Consider the following 18,241-nt stretch of genomic DNA (forward strand, 5'->3'; position numbering starts at 1 on the left):
AGAGGACAGGCACTCCAAGGCCTGCAAACCCGAGAGGCCCACGTCGGGACGGGACAGAAAGGCTAGACGTGAAAAGCACCTCGACCAACACCGTGTGCGGGCTGATCGGAAGCTGCAGGCACAGGCCACTCTGGACCCAGCTTCCTCTGTCTGTCCTGTCCACCCCAACACAGAGAGAGCCACTGACCAGAAGTACAGCCACCTACAGACCGGCTCAGCCTCCTCGACTACCTGCAGGTGTGATGCTCTGGGACTGGGAACCGGCCCAAGGTCCAGCTGGCACCAGAGTGGTCCCAGTGTCTCCTCCACCCTCACTGCCCTCGGCCTTGGCCATGCGGGGTCCAGTGGCAGACCCAGCTCTCCTGTGCTGCCCACTTGGCCTGGAGAACACTATCCAGGTGCTGCCAGTGTGGTGCTCTGCCCCAGCTCTGGCCTGGTGAGCAGATCACTTGAGGCTGAACCCTCTTGGACAGGGAAATAGTAACCAGGGCAGATGCAGCAAGCAGTTAGGCACCAAGGAGAAAGAGCCAGCCAGGGCCTACCTGTCCATGCACAGCCTCTCCAGCAACCGGTGAGGGTTAGCGGTATAGCCACCCGTCCTGGTCACTCACACTGCCCACCTGGCTGGGCCTCTGTGACGGGCCTGCTGCCTGCCCACTCAGCAAACAGGCAGTGCCCACAGGCTTCGCTGCCCACAGACACCAATGCAGACTGCGGACAGGACAGGAGGGAGCCCGAATCTGAGGACAGTGCTCAGAAGAGGGGACAACGTGGCTTCGCACGTCCACTGGCTGCAGTCGTTGGGTCGCTGGGACTCTCCGTCTCTCTGTACACATGCTGAAGGAGCTGAGCCCAGCCGTGGCCGCCCGCAGTGAAAATGGCTTGGCAGAGGCATTGGAACCCGCGTCTCACCAGATTCCCGGAGGCCCTGCTCTGCCACCAAGGCCCTGCCTTTGGTCTCCTTCACCACCTGCCTTAAAACCCTTAGTGCCTGAGGGAAAGAAGGGATGACTGTGCTTACCCGGGCAGAGCCGGCAGAGGGCCTGCAGGCCTCCCTGTGAGCGGGGTCCCTGGCCAGGGGGCATTCTGGCCCTGGGGACAAGGGGCTGGGCAAAGGGGAATGGGGCGATGGCACCCCAGCTGGGGCTCGGCCTCTGCCGACCTGTGAGGGGGCAGCGGGGACATAGCAGTGCTCCGGGCTTCAGAACAGACCGGTGCTCTGGCGTCCACTGCGGGGGCACAGGCTCAGTGGCCTCCTGAGCTGCACAGCCACACACACTGCTTGAAGCTTAACCAGCCAGCCGGTCTTTTTTCCTTTCAGAACCTGTAATAACTCGGCCAGCAAGCTAGCATATAAAATTGAGTTTAAACAATAAAGCAAGACAACTTTAAGGACACTTGAAAAGTAAACAAAAACAAGATATATCCTGTAAAACTTTTAAAGAATCTTTATAAATATCTGTCTTTGGAAACCAAAATTAACAACAGCGATGGTTGATACCATTTCTGTTGGGAAATGGGCCTTTCCTAATGTATTTTAAAATGCACTAAACAACTCAGTTCATGGTTCAGGTGCAGGAATGGTAGGGGGAAGAGCAAGAGGAGCACCTGCTAAGGAAGAGGAAGAGGAGTACCTGCTAAGGATTTACTAAAGGAAAGGACTGCTGCCGAATCACAGTTAGGTGGAAACTGTCCGTGACTCTGTGGTAGATCCCAAAACCTCCATCTTACAGATGCGGAATCAAGAGCCAAGAGGCTTAAGGAAGGGCCAGCTACATCCAGGAACAAAGGACAACCAAACATCTCCAGAGGGACTCAAATTCACTGCCTTGGGCTAAACAGGTTTTCACTGACACCTGATTAGTGATTTCATGGTAAAGTTCTGCCTAGAAGCAATCGCAACAGGTCAGCATAAACCTCCCGCCTGCAGCCCTAGCCCCTGACCCTCCATCTGCAGCCCCACACCCTGACCCTCCACCTGCAGCCCCGCCCCCTGACCCTCTACCTGCAGCCCCGCCCCCTGACCCTCCACCTGCAGCCCCACCTCCTGACCCTCCACCTGTAGCCCCACCCCCTGACCCCACCATCTGCAGCCCTGCACTCTGAAGCCTGTGACCAGACCCCAAACACACAGCCTATTTCAGCCTCACTTCCTAGCATGGCCACCTCCCCTTTGCAGTTACCACAATCCCATTTCCTCCTGTGTCTATTGTAACAAGAAGAGAATCAAACCCACCCAAACCCCTGAGGCACTGCACGACCAGCCCCAGCTCTGCCAGCCCTGCCATCATTCACTGGCCACTGAGCATGACCTTGTGCCTGACACAGGTCTAGGGGCTGAAGGTTGCCAAGTCATAGGGAGTTCCTATCTTAGCAGGAAAAAGACCTTGGAAAGATGGGCAGAAAGGTAGGCAGATGATGGACAAGTGGACTCATGTTAACGTCTCGTGGAGAGACTGGCAGTGGCCACCTGGCAGCCATGATCTTCCTCCTCAGTGAGTGAATTTCTGCTGGTCACCCAGAACACAAGCCACACTCCAGCTTCCTGAGTCACCTGTGGTTGCACAAATGCCCTTTGCCCAACTGGATGCAGAGGATGTATGAATGGCATCAAGACACTCGCTGGGGGAGCCGGGAACTTTCTCACTGCCTGAGCTCTGAGCATGCTGAGGAGCTGGAGCAACTGAAGAGGCCCCCAGGTCCACATTTCAGGAAGTGGGGAGCAAAGGTTAGCAGGTGGGCCCTGGGTTCCTTGCCTCCAGCCTGTCTCACCAGGAGAGGAGAGCCTCCGTCGCTCCACCTGGCTCACCAGGAGAGGAGAGCCTCCATCACTCCGGCCTGGCTCACCAGGAGAGGAGAACCTCCATCGCTCCAGCCTGTCTCACCAGGAGAGGAGAGCCTCCGTCGCTCCACCTGGCTCACCAGGAGAGGAGAGCCTCCATCACTCCGGCCTGGCTCACCAGGAGAGGAGAGCCTCCATCGCTCCGACCTGGCTCACCAGGAGAGGAGAGCCTCCATCGCCTCCAACCTGGCTCACCAGGAGAGGAGAGCCTCCATCGCTCCAGCCTGTCTCACCAGGAGAGGAGAGCCTCCGTCGCTCCACCTGGCTCACCAGGAGAGGAGAGCCTCCATCACTCCGGCCTGGCTCACCAGGAGAGGAGAGCCTCCATCGCTCCGACCTGGCTCACCAGGAGAGGAGAGCCTCCATCGCCTCCAACCTGGCTCACCAGGAGAGGAGAGCCTCCATCACTCCGGCCTGGCTCACCAGGAGAGGAGAACCTCCATCGCCTCCGGCCTGGCTCACCAGGAGAGGAGAACCTCCATCGCTCCGGCCTGGCTCACCAGGAGAGGAGAACCTCCATCGCTCCGGCCTGGCTCACCAGGAGAGGAGAACCTCCATCGCTCCGGCCTGGCTCACCAGGAGAGGAGAGCCTCCATCGCCTCCAACCTGGCTCACCAGGAGAGGAGAACCTCCATCGCTCCAGCCTGGCTCACCAGGAGAGGAGAGCCTCCGTCACTCCGGCCTGGCTCACCAGGAGAGGAGAACCTCCATCGCTCCGGCCTGGCTCACCAGGAGAGGAGAACCTCCATCGCTCCGGCCTGGCTCACCAGGAGAGGAGAGCCTCCATCGCCTCCAACCTGGCTCACCAGGAGAGGAGAACCTCCGTCGCTCCACCTGGCTCACCAGGAGAGGAGAGCCTCCGTCACTCCGGCCTGGCTCACCAGGAGAGGAGAGCCTCCATCGCTCCGGCCTGGCTCACCAGGAGAGGAGAGCCTCCATCGCTCCGGCCTGGCTCACCAGGAGAGGAGAACCTCCATCGCTCCGGCCTGGCTCACCAGGAGAGGAGAGCCTCCATCGCCTCCAACCTGGCTCACCAGGAGAGGAGAGCCTCCGTCGCTCCACCTGGCTCACCAGGAGAGGAGAGCCTCCATCACTCCGGCCTGGCTCACCAGGAGAGGAGAGCCTCCATCACTCCGGCCTGGCTCACCAGGAGAGGAGAGCCTCCATCACTCCAACCTGGCTCACCAGGAGAGGAGAGCCTCCATCACTCCAACCTGGCTCACCAGGAGAGGAGAGCCTCCATCGCTCCGGCCTGGCTCACCAGGAGAGGAGAGCCTCCGTCTCCTCCAGCCTGGCTCACCAGGAGAGGACAGCCTCCATCGCTCCAGCCTGGCTCACCAGGAGAGGACAGCCTCCATCGCTCCGGCCTGGCTCACCAGGAGAGGAGAGCCTCCGTCTCCTCCAGCCTGGCTCACCAGGAGAGGAGAGCCTCCGTCGCCTCCAGCCTGGCTCACCAGGAGAGGAGAGCCTCCGTCGCCTCCTCTTTGAAGGTCAGTCTGGGATTTTCAATCACTGCGGTGACTAATACGAAGGTCTGAGGAGCCATGGGACAGGGAGTGCTTCGGAGGGCGCCAGGTGGCACTGTGTGCAGGAGACTGGGGAGGGCTTATGAGGACCCTGCCTTTGAGCAAAGCCTGGTGGCAGGGGGAACAAGCTCCAAGAGCAGGGAACAGTGAAAGGAGTCCTGGAGAAGGGGCAGGCTTTGTGCGCAGACCCAGCTGGGGCCACGTGGCCTACCTCCCGGCCCGTGTCCTCCATCACAATGGAAGCCCTGGGCCCGGGCCGTGGGGAGGTCCTCAGTGCAGCACTACTCTGTGGGTCTCCTTGGAGGATGTGGCCCAGTCATGAGGCTCGGCTCCTGCTCAGCCTCCTGGCTCAGCCCAAAACGGCCCTCTTCAAAACGTCCCCCACAACCTTCCAGAGTGAGGCCTCTGTGGCCCGCGCGCCGGCTCCCACTGAACGCAGGGCGGGCTCCACTGGCAGAAGGGCTTCGCTTTTTCCTGTTGAGTCTCCAGAGATGTTGCTGTCCATGGCGTTCATTTTAATTATGAACAGTTCACCATTCTATTCTAATTCAAGTATACATCTCTTGCCTCCTCAACTGAGGAACAGCGTGAGAACCACATTGTGAAACGTCTTCCAAGTCCCCTTTGGCTGTCGTCTCTTCGAACAGAAGGCATGCAGTAGGAGCTCTCTGCACACCCATGAATGCATACCTCCTTCAACATCTCACAAGCTGGAAACAATGGAGAGAAGCTGATGTTCCCCGTTCCTCCCTTTTGCCAGGAAGATATGAGTAGCTGAAGTTATTTGGTGCTATATATAGTCCATGAGGTCAGCTGGATGCCAGTCTCCTCAGAAAGGCTCAGTCCCAGCCTGAGTCAGAGCTGGGACCATGCTGTCCCAGGTTCAAGGATAAAACTCATCAGGCCCAAGCACCATCTCCTCCATCTCCAGGTCTCCTCCAGGATTGGGATCGCCCTTGCTCACAGGCCCAGTCCCACAGCAAGGTGAGTACACTGCTTCCCCAGAGGGCTGCTAGTCGCTGCCCAGGAGGCCCAGGGCTGGGCGCAGAAGGCACATTCTTGCTGTGAGGACAGCTGTGCATGCCAGCAGTCAGATGCACCGACAGAGGGTCTGGCTCAGTCTGGTGTCCTCTCACTCTCGGTTTTCTGGAATTGATGTACCCAGACGCCGGTACACATGGAGCCCTAAGGAAACAATGGTGGGTTAAAAATAACCCTGGATGGGCAGCTCTTCTCCTACCCCACTGCTGGGGACATTGTGTGAGTGCACAGGAAGGACTGGCCCAACACTGCCTGTCACCAGAGGTCACCAGAGAAGGATGCACATCCAGGTCCTCCAACAGAGCGCAGCAATGCTCAGAAAGGGGCACTCTTCCGGAAGGATGGCTGCCTCAGTGATGTCCTTTCTCCCTGCAGGGAGCCAGCACCATGCTGTCCCACAGCGCCACGGTGAAGCAGAGGAAGCAGCAAGCGTCCGCCATCGTGAAGGAAGTCCACGGAAACGGTATCCGTGTGCGTCAGGGCAGCATTAGCAGCTCACACTAACCCCCATGTGCTGGCGTCCTGGGGCTTGGCTCCCCGGGCGCCCGGCAGACCTGAGCTCGGACTGTGGGGGCCTGCGGCCACCAGCTCTCAAGCAGTCCTCCTTCGGGTGGGAAGCTATTTTCAGATGAACAACTGCAGAGCGATGAGGCGAGGCAGCAGCTGATGTCCGCTCTGCTCGCTGGCCACTGCCTGGCCATTCCCTCCCGCTTGATCGGGCCTCGCACCAGCTGGTCTCCACACGCACCCACCCCACACGCCCTGTCCGGGTCTCTTACCCTACGCGATGCAAGTCCTTCAGAAGATGTTCTGCCCCCTTTCCTACAAGAGCTGCTGATTAAATTGGAATGCACGTTGATGGCTTGTTTGTTTAACCCTGAAGCCAGTCTTCACATTTAGTACTGATTTACTAACATATCTTGTGAGCAAGATCTACACTTGTGTGTGATTTCTGAGAAAGATTGAAAAAGTTTCTGTAGTCCCCAAACACCAATTCGGAATGTTTCTCATGTGTGCGAGAAGGGAGGTGTCCTTCAGCTCGGTCCACTCATCCCTGGAAAACGACTCAGGACATGCCTCATACCTTGCATTTTGATTGCTATGAAGGAAATTCGATTTTGCCCATGAGCAAAGGCCAGCATCGGTCACAGAGGTCAAGTGGAGTGCCAGGTCTGCGTGGACCGAGGTGAGCCACCCTAGGCCCACCGTGGACTTAAAGTGCCTGCCGTCCCCTCCGGGGACACAGAGCGCAGCCCTTCACCATGGCCAGCTGAGGCCTGGGTGCAGGGGTGCTGGCAGCTGTGAGTGGCGTCTTCCTTGGCATGACTGGGGCAGGCAGACCTGGTGAGTGTCCTCCTGCACCACAGGACGTGGTGGCAGCTGAGGGTCCTGAGGTCAAGTTTTGTTCTCTGTTTTCTGCAATGCAAAGCCATGGTCCCTGTCCTGGATTGAACTTTGTTCTCCTGTTTTCTATGATGTTGAGTTAGCTTAGAGTAAAAGGGAAAAAATCTCTGGGCTAGATACCAGAACTGAATTTGTACCAATCCGAAGTCCAAAATCTGTGCTTCTTTCCAATTGGTCATCTTTGTGTTTCCTGCTTCAGGTTGTTTATTTGAAGTTGTTCATAGTTTTCCTGGTCAATAAGGCAAAACTCAGACCACTCTTGAGTCTGACACTGATTGCTCTCTGTGAAGCTGGACTGTGGATGAGTGGCCTCATTACTGCCCGATGTCCTGTGCACATGAGCCCGTCCGATGCACTCAGTCCAAACCCTGGGTTCTGCCCCTAGCCCTGGCACGGGCTCTTGGATTTCTTACCTCATGATTATTGTTCCCATGAAATGTAAAAGGAAAAACATGATCGTACCCTAAGGGAGAAGAACCCCCGAAACCACTGCCTAGCTCGGGCGATGCTGGCCACCTGTAGTCTGGGGACCTTCCTGTTGCAGGTGAGCGCCAGTCTCCTCAACAGCAGTCACAAGACCCAGAGAGTGTGGCGTGATCACAGCTGTCACCCGAGGACGCGGCTCTGGCTCCCTGCGGTTTTCTCCCTGTTTTCTCTGAGTCCCTTGTGGGACCTCGCAGGCAGTCTCTCTGGGTGGAATGTGCCATCTTTTCTGAGGATGCAGAAGGGAGACACGAGTGTCCTGCGTAGCACACCTCCGAGCTGAACAGCACACGGGGGCAGCAGAACTCCGAGGGGTTTCAGATAAAGCAGGCAACTGCTTTGATCTTAATCAAACAAGGAAATAGGCCAAATCGGACTGGAGCATCCTTCACGGAAATGAATGGGGCAGCATTTCCAAACCCCTTCTCTGCGCCGCCCCCGCCCCCGCCCCCACGCATTGGGATGTCTTTTCCAGTATTTTAACACTTTCTTATATCATCGCCACACTCAAAGACACCCAGCCCCAGGGGGACGATGAACAGTGTCCATTAGCCAGCAAAGCCAGGGCCCTCTGGACACCAGGTGTGAACCCCACACAGGCCTGGGGAAAGGCCAGAGCTGGTGAGTCTTCAAGTCAATCAGAGGTGAACAGGAGTCCCAAGGAGAGCTCTGCATGAGGGAGGAGGAGGCACAGGCGCTGCCAGGCTGTCCTAGTGCCGGGTGCAGAATGGGCGCTGAACGGTAGGCCTCCCAGCCACCACAGCACACCCCACTCTCATCAGGATCCACCCTGAGCCAGGGTCCAGTTGTGTGGCTGGAGCAAACATGGCACATGCCCAGTAACGGCGGCTTCAGGTCACCTTCCTCCTCCCCGGGTCCTCACCAGGCCTAAGGATGGCCACAGTCGGTTCCTCAGGTGTCACGGGAGCCCAGGGCCAGGCTGCATGGCTGTGTCCTGTGACCTTCTTCAAGGCGTGTCTGCCGCAGCTGCTAGCAGCCAGCAGGTGCTACTCGAGAGACAGACACGGGAGCGTCTTGCTGTCCATCATGGGGTGCATCAGTGGTGGGTGCAGAAGCCCCTTCCCGTCACCAGGCATCCACGCCTACTTCCCAGGACCCGCCAGGGTCCTCAACTCATGTCAAACCTGAAGACGGAAGGAAGACGGGCAGCACTGGGGAGGGGGCACACGGGACAGGAAACCACAGCTTGGCAAGGAGGGACGGGCAGGGGGAGGAGCAAGAACAGCTGGGCAGCAGCTGGCGACTCTGGAAATGGGAAGCAGTCAGAACTGAAGTAACCGGAGGTGTGCCTGGAACATGGCGCCTGGCCTGCGGCTGGGCTCGCTGAGAGCTTGGTGGGGCTTAGAAACAGGGAGGGCAGAGCTCCCTGCAGAGCTCCTGCCTGGCCCCAAGGCCGCCGTGTGTGCTTGGCTTGTTTGTGTTTCTCTCCTCACGACGGGCGGCAGCGTTCCCGGGCAGACAGACGGGAACTGGGCAGATTATTTTTGTGATTTCAGGAAAAGAGTTTGCTTTGCGGTCTGAAAACAGGAAGCCCTGTTCTAAATGGAGTGCTGCTGTGGACGTGGTGCCCGGGCCTGGTTCCCACCAGCCTCCCACTCCTCAGCAGGAGGGCAGGGAGAGCTCCCGGCTCCACCACTCCGGGTTCTGATCCCTGAGGGCCCTGAGTCAGACCTCAGCCACCCTCTCCACCAGGACAAAGGAAACAACGGTGTGTTGACCTGTGTCCCAGGGCCCTTTGAAAGGTAGTCCCGGGTTCAGATTTCAGATGAAGGTCGCCAGCAGCCCTTCTGCCTTGCCCTGCACAAGTCTTGGGAGAGCGAATCGCGTCTTCAAGGTCCAAGTGAAGACACCAGGGTGGCCTCTCTACCTGGGGCAAAGGTGAAATGCTGCGGGGACAGAGGAGGAGTCCCTGGACCATTCTGGAGTCTTCCTCCGTGTGGTCTAACTTCTCGTGAGACCAAAAAAAGCCAGAGCCAGCCATGTGCCCTGCTTTATCTGAGCCTGGTCTGCAGTCCCCCTTGCGGACTCAGACTTCCTGAGCATGTGACCTTGACAGGGCGCCCCAGGACACTGGTCCCAGAGGACCGGCCAAATCCTGTTTTCACCAAAGCCCAAACTGCAGAGCCTCCTTCTAGCTGTGCCACTCCACCGTGCTAGTCTTCTCTGGTCTTTCCCCCGATTCCCCCTCAGTATACTTTCCTGACCGCAGTAGGTGGCTCTGCGTGTGGTCTGTGCCATTCGACACACCGGTCGTCTCTTTTCTTAAATGCCTATAGATAGATTCAGGCAGTTCTCATGTTTTCATTAAGGGAGGATTTCCAGACTTTACAAAAGGGTCTGAGAAGCCAAATTGAGACAAAGGCACATGAAATAGGAAAATAAAGAATCCCAGGTGGGTCTTTAAAACTTTTTATCTAGAAAAAATTGTCAATAAATTTTATCAATTAGAATCTTCTCAGGAATTATTCACAATCATAGCCTGGACTGTGATTTTTGTGTTATGTATTATATATATAATGTTATGCATGATATATCTTTTTTCTTTTCTTTCTTTCTTTCTTTTTTTTTTTTTTTTTTTTTCCTTTTTGGTACCAGAGATTGAACCCAGGGACACTTAACCACTGAGCCACATCCCCAACCCTTTTTAAACTTTCATTTTGAGACAGGCTCTTGTTAAGTTGCTTGGGGCCTTGCTAAGTTGCTTAGGCTGCCTTTGAACTTGTGATCCTCCCACCTCGGCCTCCTGAGTTGCTGATATTACAGGCATGGCCACCGTGCCTGGCCACATAATGTCTCTTCTATGGGCTGTTGCTGTACTCACATGAGCCGCCTACCTGTGAACAGGCAGAAGGTCCTACACAAGCACAGACAGGATCTCTCTGCCTCGACTGGGCTTCTAAATCAAGGCCGTATGCCCACCTTACGGCGACCCCACCAGCAGTTTCACCTGTTCCATCAGACTTCAGAATGGCAGCTGGCAGGCTAGGTGGATGTCTGTGTGAAGTGTGGATTGGATCTGCTGACCGAACTCGAGTTCTAGACCACTACAGATGACACCAGTAGGAAAGTATGCTTAGCAATATTATTTTCAATGGATGATCTCATGCCACAAAGACAACCTTCTAAGCCAGGAGGGCCAGCATGCATAACCTGGATAACAGATACCGTTTATCAAGCCAAGATCAGCACACCCTCAGGACCCCATGTAGGGGTTTGCAATAAAGGGTAGGGGACAGCTGAGTGTGGAATCTGAGTGCTCAGACAGCAACATTCCTCACTGGAAGGCTGAGGAATGATGACAGGGAGTGGGATCCCCAGCCCACAGTGGTCCTAGATATTAACTTTGGTGGCATCACAGACCTACCTACCTGGAAGGGAAAGGAGGAGAGCCTGGGCAGTGTGGTTCCTGTTTGGGTGCCTGTCTGTGCAGTGTGTGTTGACCTAACATATTCCCGACACTGATGGGTGTGTCCAGCAATATGTGGTATTTAGTAACTGGGTGTCTGGGAGAAAATGCCTTGATTTGTGCAGTTTTCCAGTTTCTGTGTATGAGTGCTTCTCCTGGACCAATCCCAAGCTGCCACCCAGAGGCAGCACGTGCAGAGGTGGGTTGAGGTGGACAGCGACTCCCTCTCCCATCTGTACTGCGGCAGGGCCAGCAGAGACCTGCTTCCACCACGCCAATGCGACAGATGAAAATCATCCCCCACGCTTCCATCCTGGCAAAAAGCGGCAGAAGCACCCTGAGCTGATACTGTTTACTACTGCTTTGTTCTTGATGTGATTTGCTTAATCGTGAAGTTCACATAGTTTAACTTTAATGCCGCTGTGTTCACATGGTGGTGTGTAAGCTCTGCTCACAGGTGCCTCCATGTGAGCCAGCGCAGGCGCTGCACGTGACATCCAGTGCTTCTGACCCGAGACACGTAACTCACCCACTGACCACAGTGGACCTCAGGCAGGAGGCAGGCGGGCGTCGAGGAGATGGGAGGCCTGGTCAATAAGAGCTGGGGGCCAGCGCTCTGCAAGCGCCTCCTCCTCCTTCTGTCCACCTGTCCTCTCTGGTGCACAGGCTGTCACAGCAGTGGGCTGTGGCAGGTGCCCATCTCTCCACGTGCCCTGCCACCGAGGCCTGCATGCCCTTGTGGCTCTCGTGACACCTTTCCTCCTGCAGCAGCAGGAGTGAGGTTGGCATGCGGTCAGAGAGGGGCAGCATTCCTGTGGACCTGAGGAGCCAGCTGCTGGGCAAGTGTGATTGCAGGTTCCTCTTCGCCTCTGCCTTTCCTTCCTGCTTCTGGGTCTTACCCTTCCCGTGACTCCAACTCCCACCTGCATTTTAGACCTCAGTCAGCAAGAAGAGTCAGACAAGACACTCGGCCAGCGGGGCAGCACCAAACCAGGGGAACGCCCTGGCGGCCTGTGGGAGGTGCCCAGGGCTCTGCCAGGCCCAGGGCCCCGTGTCCACGGCCCCGCGGTGGGCTGCCTGCGGAGCCAGGCTCCATGCTCCCCAGAGACTTGCCATCGGTGCCCGCGCACCTGCCTGCTCGCCTCCAGCAGGAAGAGCAGCCTTGGGCACATCTGCCCACAAAGCACTCGCGCTCACTCTGTCCCCAGCTCACGCACCTGCTCCCTCAGCAGCCCAGATACTGCGCTGGCGGCCAGGGGTGCAGTTCACCCAGGCCACATGTCCTTTTAGAAGCATTGGCGGTGTCCCAAGGCAGGGCCGTTAGGGAGGGAGCCGGGTAGACACATCTCCTGAGTTCTGGCTCGCTGATCCCACCAACAACATTCAGACCCGCAGCTCTGGTTCCACGGTCCTTCAGGCTGCTGCAGTTAGCAGCAGCAGCAGGAGGTGGAGCAGGTGGACGTGGGGTCCAGCTCGGGCCTCTTGCTGGGATCAGGCCCTGTGTGAGGAAGCGGCCTGCCTGGGACAGTGGAAACAACCCTGTGCTACAGGCGGTTGGTTGCCTCTCAGTTTCCTCCTGAGTGTCTGCTTGTTCCTGAGACCACCCCACTGGGAGGGCTCCTGAGGAAAAATGCAAGTTTGTTTAAAAACATTATTTGTAATAGGTAATCACATGACAGAGAGTGTAGTTCTAGAAAAGGCTCCATTGGCAAGACCTGGACTTCGATTTTCCATGTTAACATCCTATTCTCTCTCTGCCAACGATCCTTTCAGACGCCTTGAGAGACAGATTCCCTTTCTACTGGCATTACACGAAACTACTATAGGCAATGTGATCTCTACCCTCTTCATTGTTGTTAAGTCTAAAGGACATTTGCTATTCTGATTCCAGAACAAAACTGTTGAAATGGCCCATTTCTATGATGCTGCCCAGTTGTTCGGACTGTCACAGACGCTGGGCAGCCCAGTGTCCCCTCCCTGCCGTGCACCCGGGGCTCGGGGCGAGTGAGCACTCCCTGCAGAGCTCGACCCTGGCTCCGTTGCGGGAGGGTGCGAGGCCCCTGCCCTCCCACCCAGCTCCTCTCCTGCAGGCTCTGCCTGCTCTCCCTGGGAATGCGGAGGCACTGCCCTTTCTTCTGTCTCCACATGTGGAGAAGCTGGTTGCACTGGATAGGTGGAGGCCCAGGCCCCCTGCTTGGACCTACTCAAGCTCCAGGTCTCCTCGTTACCGCTGGGTGGCAGAGGGTGGATGGAGACTGGGCGCCCATGGTCTCCGCAGCACAGCAGAGGAGAAGAGTTTGGAACTTCCGCAGGGCCCAGCCCAGCTTCCGCTCAGCCTCTTGGATTGCCCTGGTGGAGCCTCTCAGAGCAGAGCTCTGGGCTCTCTGCCTGAACCTGGTGGGCGTAATGGGTGAGGCCAGGGTCCCCTGGGCCTTTGCTGAGAGCGGTTAATGTCACAGTGCTGTCTGGTCTTGCTGAGGCCCCTTTCTCCTGCTCCTGGGTGAGAGTGAAGGCTCTCCTACTTCAGTTGCAGAACCCTGGTGCGTGGGGCCAGAAGGAACCAGAGACTCCACCACACTGGCGCTCGTGGGGCCCGCCCACCCACATTGCCACCCCCCCACACACACACTCCATCGCTGCATTTGCTTTACCTGCAACATCAGAGTACCAGCTGTGCTTCACAGACGCGTTGGGCACTGTCTCCCCATCCTCCCAGAAGTGGAGGTCTGGATGTCGTTATGAATTTCATAAATGGTGGGCTCTTCTCAATGTGATAGCAAAACATAAACAGAGTAGATTTTTAAAAGCAGAGCGGGGGGCATATCTAATGAATGATCTGCTGTCTCCTCCTAAGCACTACAGAAGAGCTAATGATCATGGTCAATGTGTCAATCATTAAGGACATTGCTTCATCAGAACAGTGGTCTTGCACAGGGCTGGTCTTTTCTCCCCTGCGTTTGATGGCAGCTGGCTGTGCTCATGCCTGTGCCTGGTTCAGGGAGCAGGTTGGGCAGTGTGAAGTACCTGGATTTGGGAGACGCCTGTCAGAGCTGAGGGCAGCACTAACACCTAGAGAAAGCTCGATGGGATCTGGTGTCAGGGGACATCCCGAGGCTGACCACTGGCTACAGAGGAGACTCTGGGGAGGCGCTCCTCCTGGAGACGGCCTGGAGCCCTTCGGAGAGCCCCATGGGCTGGCACAGCTTGAGCTGGCACATGGAGGTGTGGGGAGAAGAATGGTCTGTCTGGACAGCCATGAAGGGCACCTTCAGAGCGCTCACCCCATGTGACAAGGCCACACTGCACCAGCAGCAGGGACAGCTCCCTCCACTCACTGCGAGCCAGGCCCCACTCCAGGGCCTGCAGGAAGCCCCTGGTTTACTTATATCGACCCTCTGAGCACACATGATGATTCTTAACCACACTTCAGAGGCGGGGATGGAGGTGCACAGTGAGCTGAAGACAATCCGAGCCCCTGCAGGTACCTGGGCGGGGCCCGGGTTTCACCAGAGCCGCCGTCCAGGTCAGAGCAGGTGGGGCTGAGCAGCTCAGCCTGGACGCTGCCCGCAGGTTTTCACGCACATGCACCTTGTGTTGCAGATGCAGGCGGCATGGACCTGGGAAAAAAGGTCAGCGTCCCCAGAGACATCATGCTGGAGGAGTTATCCCACCTCGCCAACCGCGGCGCCAGGCTGTTTAAGATGCGCCAGAGAAGGTCTGACAAGTACACGTTTGAAAACTTCCAGTATGAAACTAAAGTACAGAGAAACGTAGGTATACCGCGACGTGCGCTGTCTAGACCAGCGGTGACCTGTGCAAACCCACACACCTTGCTAGACTCCCAAACAGGCCGCTCTACACACCTCCTTCCAGTTGATTCTGCTGGACGTGGTTTTCTCGTGGTAATGAATAGCTAGGTGGAGAAACAAAAGGAGCATTATACATGGCGTGAGCATGCTTGGGCTCAACAGGGACACTGTGGGCCTGTGTAGGGACACTGAGGGCCTGTGGACTTGGCAGCAGGAGCTGGGTTTTCAGCTAGCCAGGGTGAGTGGGGAGAAGCAGTGCTACCAGTTTCCAGGTCTTATCGCCACCCGCCGAATGTTTGGGATGCAAACACCTCCCAAGCACACGGTGCTCCCCAAAGCAAGGACAGGCACTGTGCTGGCCCCATGCCTGCCCCTGCCCCTGAGACCCTGTGAGCCATCCCCAGGGCTGCTCTCAGCACTGGTCTCACATCTGCAGGGAAGCCTCGTGCCTCTCAGTGAAAAAAGCACAGCAGACACAACTCTGGACAAAGGGTTGCCCAGCTGAAAGCTGATAGCAAGCTGATTAGCTAGTGCAGCCCCATCTTACCTATTGTGTTGCCACCACCTCACCCGACCTGCCCCTAGAGCCTGGCGGAGGAAGGACTCTCAACTGCCAGGCAGGAAGAGTCAAAGAGGAACAGGGAGAGGACAGTGGAGACTCGGCAACTGTGCCTCATGGCTAGCTCTCCTGGACTTTGGAGTCCACCTGTAGGCTTAACCTGGACACTCCCTGTGCTGGGTCTCCTGGACTGGGGGTCAGCTGTCCACCTGTAGACTTAACCTGGACACTCCCTGTGCTGGGTCTCCTGGAGCTGGGGGTCAGCTGTCTACCTGTAGACTTAACCTGGACACTCCCTGTGCTGGGTCTCGTGAAGCTGGGGGTCAGCTGTCCACCTGTAGACTTAACCTGGACACTCCCTGTGCTAGGTCTCATGAAGCTGGGGTCAGCTGGACACCTGTAGACTTAACATGGACACTCTGTGTGGTAGGTCTCCTGGAGCTGGGGGTCAGATGTCCACCTGTAGACTTAACCTGGACGCTGTGTGTGGTAGGTCTCCTCCTGGAATTGGGGGGTATGTGAACACTCCCTGTGCTAGGTCTCCTGGAGCTGGGAGGGTCTTCTGTCTACCTGCAAATATATGAATGTTCCCACCTGCCTCTCTAGCATGCTGTGGATGGGTGCATCACTTGTTTAGAGCAGACTGATTTACCAAGTTCTTTTACCAGATTGCTAAATCAAACTTGGAATGCAATGTTTACACTCATAAACCACATTTTATTAATTCCTCAGATTTCTCTTTCCTTTGCTATGCTTATTAATAATAAGTGTTGTGAACACATTTTAAATGAAAAGTTTTGTGACAGTGCTAGAGTACTCGCCTGGCATGAACGAGGCCTGGCTTCCATCCCCAGCACAGCATGAAAGCAATGAAGGAGATGCTTTTCATGTTCATGGGCATTCTTCACCATGCATGGATTTAACCCAGCTTAGCTGTGAATTCCCATGGACTTCTAATCATGAGCAACTGCAGCTTCTGGGTTGTGAAGGGACACTTTCCACTTGATCCAGGTGGAAGATCAATGTGATGCCATGTTACCCCGTAACAACGCACAGTGTCCTCTTATCTAAAAGTGCCTACACTCACACAGGGTGAACCAAGAGCAACCTCGCCTGCACCCCACAGCCTGATTATTAATTGCATGCTCTATAAGGAGATTTGGTGGAATAAAAACAACTAGGTGCCTTAGGGACATCTTGAAAAATCACCTGCATGTCTAGGCATCTAGGGAAAGGGACAAAACCAGCTTTTGTTAATTCCCTGCTGATCTCCATGGATGATGCTCTAACTGCAGTTCTGGAGAGCCCAGCGTACGCTCGTCAGCAGCACCTGCGGTGGCTGGCAGGAACTGGTACTCCAATGGGCAATGTCTGGGGATCCAGACAATGGACAAGCGCCCACCATGAGAAACCCTCACTGTTCCTAGAAAACTGGGTGCTACTTGATACAATAGCCCTGAAGAGGCAGGCTGAGATAAACAGCTGAATGCTGATAACTCAGCAATGAGCAACAACAGTATGCCGGAAGTCACTTTGCACTGAACTCAAGAACCTACTGAAGTCTGATGAGAGGGACTCTCGTCAGGGATGAGGAAAGTGGCATTCGGAAGCTGAGGATGCCTCACAGCCAGCTCTGGCAGCTCCAGTCTTGGATGCAAATAACCAGGCTCACTCTTGCCTGGAGTCAGGCGGCCGTCCTGCTTCTGCCACCCGCCCTGTGAGCGCGATTAATTTCAAAGTTTCTTGCCCTTCTGGATTTCTTTTCTCATCTGTAAAATATGGCAGAGGTTCAAATGCTCCCTATGGTGCCTTCTGATGTGAACAAACTGCATGCTCTCTGATTTTGTGTAAAACCTGTGGGCACAACAAACCACTGCAGCAGACACCAGCCACCTCGCATGGTGAGGGGTTCGGCACAGCACTAGTGGTGACTTGGAGCACCTCTGGGGCAACAGGAATTTTGACAGCTGTGTTGCATCTGGGTCAATCTCCACTCATTCATCTAAACTTGAGTGGCTGCTGGGAGTTCAAACATAGACTGTCAGACAAGGTGGCACATGCCTGTGATCAGAGGCTTGAGAGGCTGAGAAAGGAGGATTGCAAATTCGAGGCCAGCCTCAGCAACTTAGCAAGGCCCTATGCAACTTAGCAAGACCCTGTCTTAAAATAAAAAAATAAAAAGGGCTGGGGTGTTGCTCAGTGGTAAAGCACCCCTGGGTTCAATCTCCCTTACAAATAATAGTAAGTAAGTAAGTAAGTAAGTAAGTAAGTAAGTAAAATAAACATAACTTCATCTAGTAAGGAAGAAACCAAATACCATTGGAAGTCAGAGAGCAATAGTGAGCTTGACTTTGGGTTCTTGAACCATCTTTGCATGCTGCATACGTCAGTCAAATTTATCAACCACCTTCTGGAACAAGCTTTAACTGCTTCCCTTGGGCTATAGATATTGTCAAGATAAGGATTTAACCTACCCTTGTTCCTTATTTTAGTATAATGTGTAGGACCTCACACAGTCGAAAATCTAAATCAAATCCCTCATCATCAATTCTATTTATTTGAACAGCAAGTATTATTTTAAAAGCAAAAAGTATAAATGCAGCTTCGAGCTTATGCTCCTACTGAGGGACACTGGCAAATTCAAGCCACATTTACTTTCTGTGACACAAATCCTAAACACAGGAAATGTGTGTTCTTGAAAAGAAATGGAGAAACTCTGCCTGCTGCCTGAGCAGTTTTGAAGCCCTAGTGCGTGAACTGCCCTACTTCTTAGACAAAAGGTAAAAGAGGCAACAGACAGGAAAGCAGGACCCAGGCCAACGACGGAGGGGTGAGTTGTGGTGAGAACCTTCCCTCTGGGAGGGCGGCTCAGGTGTCGTGTCCCCAACTCTCCAGAACTCGTAAGAAACACTAGCACACTATCAGAAGTCATTCTGAAATAAGACCATACTAAATACACTGGGATTCTGCATGTATGCTATTTTCTTCAAAAAATGACTTCTATGTATTTGGCACAACGTAGAGAACACACCCAAAAGAATCCCACTTTTTTCCACTGATATTTAACGGACACCAAGTAATGCATACGTTTTAAGTCAAATGCTTATGGGGGATGCGTTGGTGTATGCCTGTAATCCCAGGATTCAGGAG

General features: G+C 55.2%; 1 protein-coding gene and 1 long non-coding RNA gene across 2 annotated transcripts in view; one reads left to right on the plus strand and one right to left on the minus strand.

The window, feature by feature from the left end:
- Positions 1–2,071: 2,071 nt before the first annotated feature.
- Positions 2,072–3,249, minus strand: LOC306670057. The gene is made up of 3 exons (XR_013766307.1): positions 3,180–3,249; positions 2,990–3,028; positions 2,072–2,763 (listed from the first exon to the last, which is right to left on the minus strand). It is a non-coding gene; the product is annotated as an uncharacterized lncRNA (long non-coding RNA).
- Positions 3,250–5,179: 1,930 nt separating this feature from the next.
- Positions 5,180–18,241, plus strand: part of MYOZ2 (myozenin 2) — a 34,431-nt gene continuing 21,369 nt past the window's right edge. The window contains exons 1-3 of the mRNA XM_079152910.1: positions 5,180–5,352; positions 5,785–5,872; positions 14,324–14,493. Of these exons, the coding sequence (XP_079009036.1) occupies positions 5,797–5,872; positions 14,324–14,493 (246 nt within the window). The 5' untranslated portion in view covers positions 5,180–5,352; positions 5,785–5,796. The remainder of the gene's footprint in view (positions 5,353–5,784; positions 5,873–14,323; positions 14,494–18,241) is intronic.

This window comes from Sciurus vulgaris, assembly GCF_902686455.1.
Source record: "Sciurus vulgaris genome assembly, chromosome: 9".
NCBI classification, from domain to species: Eukaryota; Metazoa; Chordata; class Mammalia; order Rodentia; family Sciuridae; genus Sciurus; species Sciurus vulgaris.